Below are 16596 nucleotides of genomic sequence, written 5' to 3'. Positions count from 1 at the left end.
ATTGTTACAATTATTTAAAAAAAAAATGAAAACAATACAAACACCAATATAACTAAGGAAAAAGACAATCATACAAAGCTGATAAAAATGGCAAATTACAGTATAACAAGCGACAAAGAGGACGAAAAAATAATGAAAAACCATCATACATGATACGTTAATTATAAATGAAACATGTAATGTGTTTTAGTAGAATTTGGAGAGAAAAGTTCATTTAAATATGAATAAAACTAATGCCTCCCTTTAAATACTCTAGATTTTATTAAGGCCACTCGACTCCACTTGCAAAACAACGTACAATGCAATGCAAGACGCCATACATCTTGTTGAAAAGCATGCGCAGATGAAACTCACCTGATTGCTTCATGCAAGATCTTGCAATTGCATACAAATTAAAATTCTATACAGAGATATCCATTTAAACTCGATTTCAAGAATTTTAGTTTCAAGAACCTTGCATAGTAAAATAACAGATTCATTGGATGCAATATTTGAACCAAGAAATTGCATGAACTTTGTCATTCCATCTCAAGAGGTCTTACAAATACGGAGAATAAGTTCTTTTAACCTAAAAATATAACATGTCCATTTGATCTTAAATAATTATAATCGGGGAAGTTAGGAAAACCACGAAACGAAATGGCTACTCAGTTTCGTAATCGTGAAACGAAGCTCATCTTGAACACTTTGACGATCTGGGGAAAATTTCAATCGGCGCAATGCTTTGTAGTCCGGTCAGTTTAGACATAAGAATAGGGGTCAAATAACAAAAATTCCCGAAAGACAAATATTGGTGGAGAACTAGTGTTTACCATTAAAAATCCCCATCGATCCCAAGTGCGCCACAAAAGTTATTCGGGGTCACCGGCGTCGTCCAAATCACTGCCGACCACAATAATTACCAACGCTGTTGATTCAGGCGGGTGATCAATGGATTGAATGGATAATGCTTTATCATGAATTTGAACGTAGACATGAATGTTTACCGTTCTTATTATCTTTGCAGATGCTGTGGAACACGAAAAGGCCGACTATGAGGCCGGCAAATTAACTGAAAATGAAGAAGTCATAAAGATCAATACAGACTTCTCATTTCCTTCTAATAAATGTGACGAATCACCATCAAAATCGCCGAAGGAATCCAAGAATAATATTAATACTGAAGAAGATGCTATAATGACATCACATAATAATATACTAGAGAGTTGAGAAGATAAACACCACCTGCACTACTACAGAAGATATTGTTAGAGAAGTAAACAAGTGAGAGTTTTTTACAGTAAGGGCTGACCATATTCCCGACGCTTCCAATAAAGATATATTGTCAATAGTTTTGAGATACGTAAACGAGGAGGAGGGCATTCCATGTGAACATCTTTTTGCGATGGTTGAAGCCTCTTCAAAGACAGGCGACGGTACAGCACTTGATATTATCAACACCATAAAGTCACTAAACGTTGCTATTAACAATTTTGCTGCTTCCATGTCGGGAATATTCAACGGTACTCAGCAGAAAGTGTCAGAACTAGCAGTAGCACACGTAGGATCGATGGGGATTTTTAAAACTTTATTTTTAATGGTAAAGCCCATCCTTTCTACGGTAAAAATCGTTTCAAATGGACTGCTAATCCACCATCAAACACGGTAAGAACGTTTCAACATAATATTGTCACCTGCCGATCTACCAGTATTTGCGACAAACTATTTTGATATGGACTAACAAAAAAAATGACGACATCAAAGCAACGTTCAAACGACGAATTGAAACATTTAGACATGGTAGAATTGAATGCATTTCTCGGATTACTGTACTATTCTGCTGCTCTAAAATCCAACCACGAAAGCTCGAGTTATAACAGATGGTACAGGCTGCGAAATATTCCGATGCAGCATGTCAGAGACTAGATTTTTAGTCATACTGCATTGCCTGTGTTTTGACAATCCTAATGATCGTCCAGAGAGGTAAAAATACTCCGTCTAGTTAATGCTCTTATCTTCCCCGTTGCAACGTACGCAGCGGAAACATGGACTTCGGACAAAGTTACACAACACGGACACAACAACGAACCAGCGTATCCGTATTAGAAGAAATTGATCCACGTACAAAACTACTAACCAGAATCTGCAGCACCTAGAAGATCAGGAGCAATGGAACGATTAATCATAGAAGAGAAAGTAAAAGCAGATCTCCAACTATATGGGTAGACGAAACAAAACCCTTAATAAATATGATACTGCATCACGCCGAAAAGATTGCACAGGATAGTCAAGTATGGAGAAACAACTGCCGAATCAAATATAAATGATGTCACTTTATCCTTTGGAGGATAATGGGAAAATGAGGATGAGGTTTCATATAATATTAAATATATTTTCCAACAATACTGTGCCGCTTCTTATACGGCTAAAAAATGGATGGAGATTGGATGTAAGGAAACAATATTTTCTTCTTCGAGAATCGTTCCAGAAATGCGCACCAATCCGAAACAATGAGTGTCGAAAGTTACTTGATAGTATGCCAAGACGAAAAGAAGTAATAATCAGTCGAAAAGTGGTGATTTTATTTTATTTTGTGTCGTTGATTTTCAATAATATTTTTGTAATCAATAGCATATTGATTCCTTGTTATAAAAATGCGTAAAAGTGAAATAGAGTATCTCTTATGGTTTTAAATTAGTTTTAGTTAATAGGTAGCTAAATTCCATTGAAAAGTTCTCATAGTTAGGTCAACTTCACTTAATTCTGTGCAATGCGAAATGTCCCAACATATATAAAAACTGACAAAAACAGTCTAAAAATCAAACAAACTAATATGAAACATAAAAGAACGGCATGGAATTGTATTATAAAATCATCCTTCTAGAATCCCAATATACCGATAATGAGAAAATTTATATAACAAAAAGGGTATAAATTTTACACAGCAACTAGAACTAACTTTGGTCGCACATCAGTATTACCTGGACAGTAAACTTATAATAAGAATTTGTATTTTTTAATTATTAAAAATATACATTATTTAATAATTTAATTTTCATAATAAAGCTCCAGTGTTCTAAACCTGAAGCTCACTTAATTTTATTATTATTATTTATATTTTTAATAATATTATCGATTTATGTATTGAAAATTATTTCTTTTACTGACTGACTAATATTTTAAGATCAGTTTTAATGATTTTTTTTGCATTAATTCTCACTTGACCGTTGTTGAATTGAAAATTTCTATAAACTGTTTTGATGGATGATTTTTAGGTATCACTACTTTCAATAATCATATTTTAATAAGTTTTCTATCATCAAGTGGTTAGAGGGGGTCCACTTGACGACGGGATCTGACTCTAATGCTCAAATTTAGGCTTACATAATCAATTATGCAATCAGCTCCAGTTCAAGTTATGTTCTAGAAGTAACAGACACCAACTAATCAACCCAATCCTAAAAGACATCGGAATTAACAGAGGTTATCTATCGTTAACCTAGGAAGGCAATTATGTGAAGATGGTTTGGAGCACTACAAAAATTCCGTTCAGTTATAAGATAGGTTTTAGGTTTTTCGACAAATTTTTGCCAATAAACTCATAAATTCTAAATGTTATACTGCAAACAATTTCAAAATTCGTGATGACTTTAGGAACGCGCAAGTTTGCTTTTGAAAATTACTGATGGGGTCCAGTTATTAGATAGGTTTTGGGTTTTCCGACAAACCTTTGTTAACCTTTGAAACCAAATTTTTGATTTCAAGCGATTAGTTTCCACTGTGTTGCTGGTTCGGACTTTATAATTCCTTAATTATTAATAATTAATATTATTAATATGCTGGCATTAATTTTCTTTCTTTCAACAAATAAAATCTATTTTTTTTTAATAACTCAAGTTCGGTATAATTGTTAATATAGTGAAGTAGATTGTAAATTTGCAAATTAATTATCCAACAAATGATTGAAGTCACCAAAAAAATCATGTAAATCAATTAAAAAAATTCATCCATTGTTTACGGTCCTTGTAAAACATGTATGCAACCAAGTTTCTTTCTAAACACGGATTAAAACACAAACTATCCAATACACACTACACTTTTGATGTAGAAACTAATAAAAACCAATAGGGTTGGTTCCAGCAAGTCAACTCTAATGATGGTATTTTTTTTCCAAAAACATCAGTACAGAAAAGAATTTTTAAATGGCACTAAAACAATCAATTGAAAGTATTACAATCGAGAAATAATCCTCGGTTATTATTTTGCATAATATCCATGTCTCTAAATTTCTTAAACATACTACTGAAACCACTACAATTACACGGTATGGCGCGCGTTTCGATATCCAGGTTATCATCTTCAGAAACCTATGTAAACCATTTAAATAACTTGGTTATCGAAACGCGCATAAATGATCTGAATATAGTTTCCGGATTCCAACCAGCTCTCAATGTATTCTAAATATCATCTTCAAACGGTTGGATGGATGCTTTTCGATACATTTCTTTAAAATTGGGACGACTGAATATTTTAAAATTAGATCCTATTGGTTTTTGCCAGTTAAAGAACTGAATCAATTACTGCTAATTATAAAATAAAGATCTCCTTAGGATTTTCTGGTTGTTAATAAGACACCATTATAAATGCATATTAAAAGCATGTGTTACAATGATTCTGTGTTGTTAAAGAAGTTGTATGCTCTATCTATGTATGAGTTTATGTAAGTGGAGGCAATTTTTCCGCAATTAGGGTGGCAGGAAGGGACAATAGTGTATCCATTAACCAATAACAAGTGCACACCTGAAATATACGGTTTTTAATTAATATACTAAGAAACGTACGCAACTATCCCAAGCTTTCATTTCTATTCGGAAATATTTCGTTGACATCCTCCTTCAGCCTCAACTAATATGTAAGAATTTTAATACTTTTCTAATAGTTTCGAAATTATTAGAAATTAGTAAGAAATCATACCGTCGTATATAACGTTCCAGAGAAGTTGTCCTAGTACCGAGATTTGGGGATATCTCCGGTGACTTGATATTCTCTTGTTTGTTTTGATCTATTTCGTGATCGAATCTTCCCATTTAAACTTTATAAATAGAAGTATCTGTGGATAACACATTTGAATGATATTTTTCTTGGACAAGCCCTTGAAACTGAATCAGTTATATTTCTTCAAAAAACAAGAGAATATCAAGTCACCGGAGAGGTCCCCAAATCTCGACTAGGGCAACTTTTCTGGAACATCATATACGACGGTATGGTCCAGCTGAAACTATCAAGAGCCGTCACACCTATTGCATTCGCCTATGAAATAGGAATATCAAAAACAAAGTTTATTGATGGTTTGATTTCACTTTGCAAATGACTAATTTATAAAATGTATTGTGAATTATGATTAGGCAAATTGTTTACTTGAATTTGAGCTAACTCTGAGAAAGATGGGGTAAACAGGCATTACAGGCCCAATGGTTGGAGCCGCTATGCTCCTTTCCTCTATCTATTTTTATTCATGACTGCTTCACGCCAATTCTCCATTCCTATTTTTCTTAAAACATCTCTATATGTTTCTATCAATTTTTTCTGTGGACATTCTCTTTTCCTTTTCACTCCTCCCTCAACAAGTAGTAGGAAGTAAATTTATTGCTCAATCTGATGATTTTCTTAAAGTATTTCACTTTCAGCAGGCATATCTATCAATATGCTAGAAAGTTTTGGATCAAACTTGGAAGATTAATGAAGATTATTGACAATAATAGACGTCATTATAATTTCAAAATAAGTCCACATCAGTATTAATATCCAGGTTAAAACAGATGACAATCGGTTCATTATCCAATACAGTTGGAGTATAATTTTCATTATTAGAAAAAAAATCCACTTACCTCCTAAAAGTAATAATGGGATGACACACAGAGCCGTTAATTTTGTAGCCTTGTTGCCGACCTTGTTCTTCCATAACAACCATGTATCCATAAGCATTATCCTACTGGTAAGTTTATGCAACTTGGTAAACAAAGAGATTTGAACTTTGAAACCAAAATATGCTATCGACAAAAAAGTTGTGATAATAGTTGTTATCCATGTTACAGTTGTAGTTCTTATCCTCGACCAAACAGATCTAGTCTTCTGGGTAGATATTGAATAAGTACCTTCATAGTTATTATTGAATAGTTGCCTCGGTTTATAATTGTGGTAAATATCTTCGACGCCTCGAGAACCGTATGATTCCGTGTTAGTTTGTTTGTGTTCTACACTTGTGAATAAATGAGAATCGTCTGAAGATGAACTGACGGAATGGATCGGTTTTCGAGACATGTTTGGCATAGCCACAACGCCTGGCGCTATTTCGACTCTGTCTCTTGAATGGGGTGAGTAGGTGTAGTCTGTTTTCGGATAAATGCTAAAACAAAAAAAAACAATCAATATATAATTTAAATTTTGAATTAAAATACAATATGGATTCAAATTTACTTTTCTAGTAAAATTTATTACCGTGTTATTGATATACTTTATCTTTGTAATGAATCTCTTCACAAATAATAAAATAGAAGTAACAAGTAATTGAATCATTAATTTAATTTCATTAATTAGATTTTTGGGAATATAAAAGTCATTTGAAGCCTTATTAATTGATTATAATCTGGTACTTGCCAAGAATTTTGTTGATGTCTTCTATTGATTGAAAATGGTTGTATTAATAAAATTTTTGGGAGTATAAAGATCAATATATACAAATATAAGTGAAATTAATCCTACTAACTTGGGTAGACAACAGCTTGATAGAAAGTTACTTTCTCACAAAATGTTATTTCCACTATATACCATTCCAATAAGATCAAGTTTTTACCTAATGTATTATTTTCTCTAGATATTCTTATATTATGACAAATTCAACAAGTATTTTAAAAAAGTTGTAGGATTTAAAACATAAATAAATTAAACTGACAATGTGGTGCTCCATGAACAAAGTTAATGACTTATGAAACTTAAACTGTTATGTTGAATGGAAGATTTTGTAAATGAACATACCTATCTAAGCTTTGAAATGTATACACTGATCTGTATTATAAACAATATCCTCTATTTTTAAAACATTCAACAATCATACAAGTACATAGTAATTTAAAATTGAATGTCAGTTTACCAATAAAAAGAGGCAAAAAATAAGTAAGTTTTTGTACTATTAGTTAATTGATAAGATGATTGCAGTGCTGGATCAATTTAAAATCACTGAAGGGAAATTATTCACCAATAAAAATTCTATTACAAAAAGAAATATATTTTTTCAACGTCCACGTTGGCGACTAAGTAATTTCGGTTTTGTAGTGTAAAATAAAATACTTTTTTTAACAAAGAATAGTTTTTAATCGATTATTATATTTTTTCTGGTCTTTATCAGCAAAAAACTAAACCGGGTGAGACTGGAGGTCAACGTCATTTGGGAAAGTTTGGCCATTCAAAGACTTATGCAAACTGTTTTTCTTGAATTTCTTCATTCAATTTCATTAATTGTTGAGAACATCAGAACTGATCGTACGGTTCCTTGGAACCTAAAAAAACACAATATCTTTGTAATCCCACCAAAATAACATCATGAGCTTTTTTGTTGTTTTTCAGCTTTCGATGTGGTTTCTACTGGTTCATCGTGTTTGCTCCATGATCGTTTTAGAGCCATGTTACTGTACAGGACCCATATTTCATCACCAGTGATGATTCTTTTCAAGAAAGGATCGGTTTCATTTCATTAAATATGCATATCGCAAATGTTTATTCTTTGTGTTAAATGAATTTCTTTCAATTTGTGAGTTACCCAAATATCAAGCTTCTTAACTAGCCCAAGACATTTCAAGTGCTTTTCAATTGTTGTGTGCGATACATGTAACCTCTTCGCAAACTATCGAACAGTTATATGACAATTCTTTTCAATTATAACTTTGATTTGGTCATCAACTTCAGTAGGCCGACCAGAACGTTGCTTCAAAGAAGGCAAAAACCGTTCCACCTGCAGGCAAGGTCATGGCGTCGGTTTTTTAGAATGCGCGTTGGATAAGTTTCGCGAGTACCATGCGAACTTATTACAACGTTTGAGTTAAAAAATCAAGCAAAAACGGCCGCATTTGGTTAAGAAGAAAGTGTTGTTTCATCAATACAATACACCGGATCACACATCCGTGCAGCAAAGGTCAAAATTAACGAATTAAAGTTTGAATTGCTACCTCATGCACCCTATTTGCTAGATTTAGCCCCCTCGGATTATTTTCTGTTCCCAAGTTTGAAAAAATAGGGAAAAAGTATGGAGCTAAAAGGAGATTACGAGATTAAATCAACACTCAGAAATTATATTGAAACCATTTCAAAGACTGGAAAAAATATATTTGTAAATAGTTTCGCAATATAGCATTATTTATTGTACAACTTAATTTTGTTAAAATATTTCATTAGTTATTAATATTAATGTCAAGTTTATATTTAATTATTATTAATAAATACAGAGCTGACAGTGTAATTTTTTTATAAGATTTTTAAAGCTTTCAATATTTGTCATAATAAGTTTTGATAATACATATCATCATTTTTCAGCCACATTATAAAAAAAATCAATTGTGTAAAAACACATAGTAATATCTGAAATGGTTGTATCAAACAGCTGTGAAATGTGATAGGAGATATGCAATATAGGAAGGTCATAGAATTCTGTATTTTTATAGAATAAATGATTATAGAACTAATATCTATAACGTTTTTTAGTTTTTACGAGTATTACTAATAACAATGATAATAAATCTTTAGATTATCCTAAATTGATTTCCAAATGTTTTTATCTAATAGATTAGCATACAATAAATATATGAATATTCAAATTACTGTTTTATTTGTAAAAGTATTGATTAATTGCTTTTAAATAGTTTTGATAAATATTACCTTAACCTACTTCACTCCTCAATATCCATTTGTATACACAAATTTACTTCCCTAACTATCAATTCCATTTGAGATTTAAAAGATATTTTACTTGTTATTCCACAGTGGTATGAAAATTATTTCACTTTTGAATTTGATGCTGAATTTTCAATACTACATTGAAACAACTTGAATCAACTTATGTCTAGTATCATTTTCATTTGGATAAAATTGTACCTCAATGGAGGGAAATATTTAAGAAACAATTGCAATAGCATATTAGTAGCTCTGAAAAGAAGTTATACTTACTCCCAATATCTTCCTGATTGTTTGTATAGATCTAAAGCTGATATTTGTCCTTTACCATTAGACGAGGCTGCTTTGGCGTCTTTTATTATTTGATTTTTCTCGTTTAATGATATTGTTTTAGTTGAACTAACTTCATTTTCACCATCTTCAGAAGAATAATCCGAAGTTTTGAACCATCTACAACTCACTTGTTCAGACTTACTTGATAATTTTTTGACTGGTTGGACATTTGTAGATGTAACTTCATCTACTGTAACAGCATCCGCTTTTACCTCTCTGACTCTGTAATAATATGAAAACAATGCTAATGTCATTATTGAGGAGTGTTTTGGTAGGTTTTGCACTTTCAAATAAGATATAATATAATTATATTAAGTGTAGTATATCCACTTATTCAGTTAAAAGTATAATCCATTTATCATTGATTATATAAATTGAAAAATATGAAATAGGAATATTCTTATCAAGCATTTCTATAAATGTAAAAAACATAATAAAACATATAAACAACCAAAATAAGAGAGAATGGCACTAATTGAGTTTATATGATCCGAATAGCTCCAAAACATTTTGCTTTTCTGTTTTATCTCAAAAGCGATAGCAAATTGAGCGATTTTTCAACTCAGCAAGTCAAAATTAATCATCCAAAGACATTTTCACTGTTAACCAGCATCATTGAAAACACTTAATATGATGCAAGCCCCATACATTGTACAAATATGTGATGCTATTTTAGTCTATACAAGATAAATTGAAACATAATAGTGTTCATAATAAAAAAAAGATCAAAGCTAATTATCTTTCATTTAATCCTTATTCCCTTATTTAATTTCATTAAACCATTATAGTTAATTGTGAATAAAATTATTCTTATTATCATATCTGTATATTTCTTCAATTTATATGAGCATGTAAAGTGGAAGCATAAAAATTTAATTGTATCATAATGATTTTTATAGATTTTTTTATATATATGTTTTTATACATGTTTTATTAAACTAAATATTAAGAATTGACCATAAAAAACCAAAAAAGATTAACACTAGCCTGACAAAAAAATCAAATGTATATAAAATCATCACTGCTAGTTCTAGAGGTATACTGATATATTGTAGATATATTTGCTCAATGAAGGAGTAATTAGCTTACTTTGCAGATGTAGTGGTGCTTCGTGTGATCCGAACACTTTCTTCTGCCAAAACTTCTTTATCAACAAATTCCTTACTGAAAGCTTCTAACTGAGTGTGAGGTGTTCTCGATCTTGATTTCCTTGATCTAGTATCCATTATAGGTATATAACAAGCTCGTCCTGAAAATTGAAAACTCCATTTTAATCTTAGGTACACTCTGCCTTCAAAGATTAAATAAGAAATGACCCCATGTGTGTTTCTAAAAATAGGTAGTCAGTTCCCTCCACTAATACTATTAGAAGATGAAAATGACAACCAAAGATCTCGATTGTAATCTTGTAAAGCATGCTCAAGGAACCGTGAATATACAAATTGTTTACATTACATAAATTCATTAGATGGGATTTATTCATTGGAATAAATGCTATTCTAACTTTTGCTAAGCTGGAATTATATCAAATCAATATATTTAAAACTACTGATTAGTTTTATCAATATGTTAAGTCGATTTAATACAATTCTGTATACTTATCCATAAATTTAAATAAGTAGGATCTTTTTAATTAGAATATTAGTGTATACTAAGAAAATCTAATCCCAATTTTTATATTATATATATTGTTTTAATTTAATTATCTATAGACTTACCACATTTAAAACAAATATATTTTATAAAGAATGGCTTAAAATTTTATATAAACGCACACCTACAACGACTTATGAAAACTTTAAATGTAGTGATGACGTCATTTGGCCGAAAATAAACAAGAACTAACAATGTTGCCAATTTACAGTAAACATTTGATTTAATCAACAAATTTTCCCGGATGCTTGCTGCTATTTTTTAAATAATGATACTATTGATAGATTGATTCAAAATTTCAATAAGCTAGCACTGGCTTTAATCATTCAGTAATTGTTATCTATCATTATATGATGTTAAATATAAAAGAAAATTATACGTAAAATCAATTTCAAACTTACACACTCACTTGACATTTTATACGCACGTGTCCCGTTAACTGACATTGACATCTTTAGTGAAAAATTGACGTTAGTAAACGTCGTTTATAAACGTGAATTTGTTCATAGGAAAGAATAATGGGAACTGAAAAAATTGAAAACCCTCAATCAGAATCAACCCAAAATAAAACTCCTCAATCGGATCCGTTGCAACCCTTCACTCTTGAAAGTAAGTTTATTGTAATTCATAAAATTAACCTTAATTTGTTGACATCTGTTACAAGAGTTTCAAATAAAAAATACTTATTTTTATGTATGAATATTTGAAGTTTTTCTGTTTTTAAATAAAATATGAACAGAAGATACTTTCCATTTAACAAATCTATGTTAATGATAAATCACATCAGATAATATTTCTTATTATGTTAGGTATAGATACAAAATATTGAAGATTTGTGTATATATTTATAATTTTGTTGGGATTAAACTATATTAAACTTTTGTCATATTTCAGTTCTGAAACTAATTAAGGATATTCAACAGCAGCATGGTCTCAGACATGGAGATTACCAACGTTATAGGGGTTATTGCTCAAGGAGGATTAGTAGGTTGCGGAAAGTTTTAAAAATACCTCAAGGTGATAGGAGGCACTTCAAAAAACGAGATGTCACTGAAGCCCATATAATAAGTCCTCGATCAGATGAAAGGTTTTTACACATCCCATTAATACTAGCAGAAAGGTGTTGGGCATATGCGATGCAGTTAAGACAGGAATCCAATACTGAACCCAGAAAGAAGTTCCACTTAGTTCAGAAGATGAGAAAAGCTTGTGTGTATGCAATTCAGTTAGATGAGCTTTGTAAGGTGAGAATCATATAATAAAGTTTGTTGGAAATATTTATAACATTTAATAGGTTGGTGACTTTAAAGAAATCTTAATGTTTTAAAGTTCACCTACTGTGAACTGTTTTACCTTTGGTATAAAAAATTGGCCAATTGAATCAAAACAGAAGTTTTGGCCCCAAAAATTATCATTGATGAATCCTAAAAAATTTTATAGAATTAATCCAGTTTTTTTTCAAATGTGATATAATGACACTATTAATTATATGAAAGGTGGGTAATACATTATTTCACAATATATATTAATCAATTGAGAATTTCAAATAATCTACAAACCTCATAAAGGTTTTTTTTAAACTTAAAAAAACAACTGTGAATGTCATTCTTGGAATCTTTGTTTTAAACCCTTGTTTGACATGAACTGTCGGATTAATCATTAGTATTTCTCATCATTTTGATTCAATAATTTTTCTCAATTTAACACAAAATTTTCATTCTTGTGATATTTCTGCAAATTTGTTTTTGGCAGCACTATTTAATGCTTTTTGAATGTATAGACTTAGGTATACTTCTTAATTTGTTTTCAGTTTTAACTCTATTACCTGTCTTAATGTAAATACATTGTTATATGTACTTAATTCTTTCCAAAAGCCAATTATTTTTATTAACCAGTACTCTAAGATACCTTTTTAATTTCTTATTTCAAAAATCAGCAACTTATGCTTCTATAATTCTTGAAATCTGTATTTTTCACTTTTTGCCAAAAATGGAATAATTTGTCAGTAAATTTAAATTTAAAGAGTTAACAATTCCACCATATTTTTAGCAAGAAAGGTGTGACGCCCGTACTAAACTGGAAGCCCAAGCATATCTTGCTTGGATACAAGGTAGCTTGCAATTTGAGCTCCAATTATGGAAACAAGCAGTTGAGAATCTTAAAAAAGCTCAAGTAATTTATGAAAAAATAGCTTCTACACTGCCCGAGGAAGAACAGCTACCATACAAACAAAGAGTAGAAGAAATTAGTCCCAGCTTACGTTACTGTGCTTATAATATTGGAGATGAGAAAGCAGTAGATCTGCTAGAACTTCGTACTCAAGGTGTACTGGAGAACTTTGATGCACTTGTATCTCAGAATAAAGAAAAAACTGAAGATGTATTATATGAGGTATATATCATAGTAATTTTGTTGATAAATTATCTTAATTTTAGGATCCTATCAATTAAAATTTCATTTAAAAGCATATAATTTTGATGTTTTGACTACTTTTAGCCTTAATCAAAATATATTGATGATGAAAAATGTATTTTACCATTTTTTTCATGACTCTGTTGTATTCAATTAATTTGAATATTTTAGGTAAAATGGTTCAACCTCATTATTCCAGTGAGAATAGAAAAAATTAGATTATTCCTTGTAAGCATTGAAGGGTTGAAAGATTCTCTAATACATGCTGAAGACAATCAGGGTAAAATTAAGATTCTAGAAAACTTATTTATAGATTTGAGGGACATTATAACTCTTGCAAGGGATAGCAGTCGTGCTGAAAAACTAACAGCGAAACAAACTAAGGAATATCAACAACTATTGGCCTATTTGCTTTCAATTCGTATTGAACGTACATCACATAGGAATGTTTTACTGATTTTACAGACAAGGTTGGTAAATATGGCCCCCAAATATCAAATATGCTTTCCATATTGTTGATTGTGTTCAGTTATATGTATGATCCACTTATAGTTAACGTAGTGGCTAATTTTACAAACCAGTTCGGAAAATACAATTTCTAAATTTTAAATGTGGTTGAGATCAAAATCATCCAAAATGAAAAAATAAAGTTTTCTCATGTGAGAAGCCAATTGAATGAAATTCTGTGATGTAAGTGCTTGAAAAGTAGTAACATTGTACCAATGCTAAGTTTTATTTTGTGGTATCTTATTTTTTTATTTTTACATATATTTAAAAACTTGATATATATAGAAATGAAAGACTACTTAAAAAGTGCCCAAGCAATATAATCTCCCTATTAAACGAAAATTGTTATAACGCAAACATAATTAAGTATCTAAAAAAATTATTTATTTTTCAGAATTTATGTAATTTAATAAATCGTCATTTATACATACTCATTTTTTAATGAACTTAATAAAATTACAGAAAAGTGAGGTATTCAAAGAGTTAAGTGGGAATACAGTGAAATCGTTTATTATAATAGTTGCTTTCTAATTTATTAAGTACTTTGTGCATGAAACCCATGGGCTCGACGCTCGTGAACTTGGCACACAAGAATTAATTGGTAGGTTTTGTGTCGAAGAGTCAAATTTGAAAACATTTCACAAATTAATTGTTTATTTGTTGCCTTGTTCGAAATACAAGATACTTGATTAATTGAATAAAAAATACGAATATTATGGAAGCACTTCTTTGAAACTATACTTTTTTCTAAATATACCTTCTCAAGCCATTTTATTGTCTTCTTTATTAAGTAATAATGCATATTCCCAATTTTTCTATGAATTCAATAATATGTATAAGAAAACTTTGTTTCTAGGAAATACAAATGTAAATCTAAATGAATTTGAAATAAATGTCCGCAGAACGTCAATTCTACAGTTTGTGTCTAAACCACAATTTTGAAGCTCATGGAGCCCAAACATTTATCTGGTGTGGACATGTAGAAAACGCGACTGTTTTAAAAACGACAATTTTGAACATGGCATTGCGCACCCATGTGCTCGATTGGGTGCTCAAATTGCGACTAATGTAGTATGACATTATATTGATATGTATACTGTTAGATTGGAAAAAGCTGGTTAAATATTTAACAATGAAATTACTATAAAAGTATTTCGTTATTCAGTTTTTTTACTTGATTTGTAAAATCACTTTTTCATATAAATATTGATGATTTCCAGTGAAATAAAATTAACTGCACTTCTTAAAATCATTAATTTTACCCTTTTCCAATACTATTTAATTTCCCTCTCTCCATCTAATATATTTCACAATTTTTCCATATTTTATAACCAATTTTTTTCTTTCCTCTAATCAATATGCACCTTTTTTTACTTCTTGAAAAAATGCTTTCAGTAAGCCAACATTGATGTGATATTATATACCAGTTCATAAAAGTTTGTATAAGTTTAATTTCAATCCATTTTTCTTCCATCTGGCTATAAATGTCCTCTATGTACCATTATATACTCCTTATTTTATGTCCACGTTAATAAATATTCATTTATTATTTGAAATACTTCTATTTATTTACTTTTCTGGATGGTTTGTAGGAAGCCACAGGATTGTGTTCGCCTTTTGGATATAAATATCCAACAGACTACTGAATTATCCCAAAATGAAGCGATTAAAGACAATGAAGAGGTGCAGAAATATTATGACTTACAAGTTAAAGCTTATAAAACACTTAGATTCTTCTATTTGGCCAAATCGCAGGTAGCACAGAAACGTTGGAAAGAGGCTGTAGTGTTATTCGATTATACTTTTAAATCAGTACAAACAATTAATCAAGGTAAATACGATTATATAAATTCAAAACACAATGAAGTCTAAGATTGTTATGGATATAGAAATCCCTAAAGAAAATAATGTACAGAATTGCTGAAAATTAATTTTTATTCTTCACTTATACCTGATAAAGTGATTCATTCTATCCATTAACTTCAAATGATAGATATAGAAAAATTGATATTGTCTGTTACAAATTGTTTTCAAACCTTTTATAACCCGATACGCTTCATGCTTTTTCCTTAAGACAAAGGAAGATATAATTATCTTGTCTTACCTTTTCGGTCATTTACCTGTTTCATTTGCTCTGAATTTTTATTGTGACTCGTCAATTCATGTCTCTTAATAGGACTTTTTACTATTTGTTGTTGATTGTGTTCAGTTGTATGATTTGCTTATACTTAATGTGTTTTCTTTTGTGATTGCTTATGGTTTTATATTGATGAAACGATAATTTTAGGTACATTTGAGTCTGAAGTAAAAGAACTTTTGCAAAGAGTTAAAGAAAAATCAGAAACTGAACTTGCAATAGCTAAAGCAAATTTGGTGCTGGATCAGAAACCCGAAGAAAATATGATTCAGTTTCCTCAAAGTCAGAAAATATACAAGAGTAAAAAACCACTGATGGAAAGATTGGATGAATTTAGAGAAGAACCCCAACTACTGTCGAAAAATCCCAATTTGGTCACTTTGCCTCCTGCTATGGAACCAGTGCCTGCTAAACCATTCTTCTTCGATTTAGCATTAAACTTTGTAGAATTTCCTGATCTCAGCGAGAAACTTGATGATGGAAAATCTAAACAGAAACAAGGGGCTGGTATTTCTGGATTTGTTAAAGGACTTTGGGGGTGGGGAAAATAAGTTAAAAAATAAATATGTGCTTATATAAAATCATTTTCATATTGTTCGTTAATAAATTTAATATAACACAGATATTTATTA

The 16596-nt window shown here is 30.4% G+C and overlaps 2 protein-coding genes across 2 annotated transcripts in view; one reads left to right on the top strand and one right to left on the bottom strand.

Moving 5' to 3' along the window:
• The window catches only part of LOC130440485 (klaroid protein-like), a 22379-nt gene extending 11046 nt beyond the window's left edge, over positions 1–11333 (bottom strand). The window contains exons 1-4 of the mRNA XM_056773667.1: positions 10974–11333; positions 10345–10504; positions 9196–9477; positions 5868–6385 (exon numbers count right to left, since the gene is read on the bottom strand). Of these exons, the coding sequence (XP_056629645.1) occupies positions 5868–6385; positions 9196–9477; positions 10345–10481 (937 nt within the window). The 5' untranslated portion in view covers positions 10482–10504; positions 10974–11333. The remainder of the gene's footprint in view (positions 1–5867; positions 6386–9195; positions 9478–10344; positions 10505–10973) is intronic.
• Positions 11314–16596, top strand: LOC130440486 (signal recognition particle subunit SRP68). The gene is made up of 6 exons (XM_056773669.1): positions 11314–11517; positions 11803–12152; positions 12958–13299; positions 13492–13790; positions 15420–15658; positions 16115–16596. Exons 1-6 carry the CDS (start codon positions 11427–11429, stop codon positions 16513–16515), a joined length of 1722 nt encoding a protein of 573 aa, XP_056629647.1. The 5' UTR covers positions 11314–11426; the 3' UTR covers positions 16516–16596.

Source organism: Diorhabda sublineata, chromosome 2, assembly GCF_026230105.1.
Source record: "Diorhabda sublineata isolate icDioSubl1.1 chromosome 2, icDioSubl1.1, whole genome shotgun sequence".
NCBI classification, from domain to species: domain Eukaryota; kingdom Metazoa; phylum Arthropoda; class Insecta; order Coleoptera; family Chrysomelidae; genus Diorhabda; species Diorhabda sublineata.
This window is presented reverse-complemented; position numbering and strand designations above follow the sequence as displayed.

Excerpts from the sequence above, each read along its gene's own strand:
- LOC130440486 (XM_056773669.1), top strand. The coding sequence starts at position 11,427 with ATGGGAACTGAAAAAATTGAAAACCCTCAATCAGAATCAACCCAAAAT. Across the intron at positions 12,153-12,957 it reads AGTTAGATGAGCTTTGTAAG|CAAGAAAGGTGTGACGCCCG; the intron begins GTGAGAATCATA and ends CCATATTTTTAG. Across the intron at positions 13,791-15,419 it reads TTACTGATTTTACAGACAAG|GAAGCCACAGGATTGTGTTC; the intron begins GTTGGTAAATAT and ends GATGGTTTGTAG.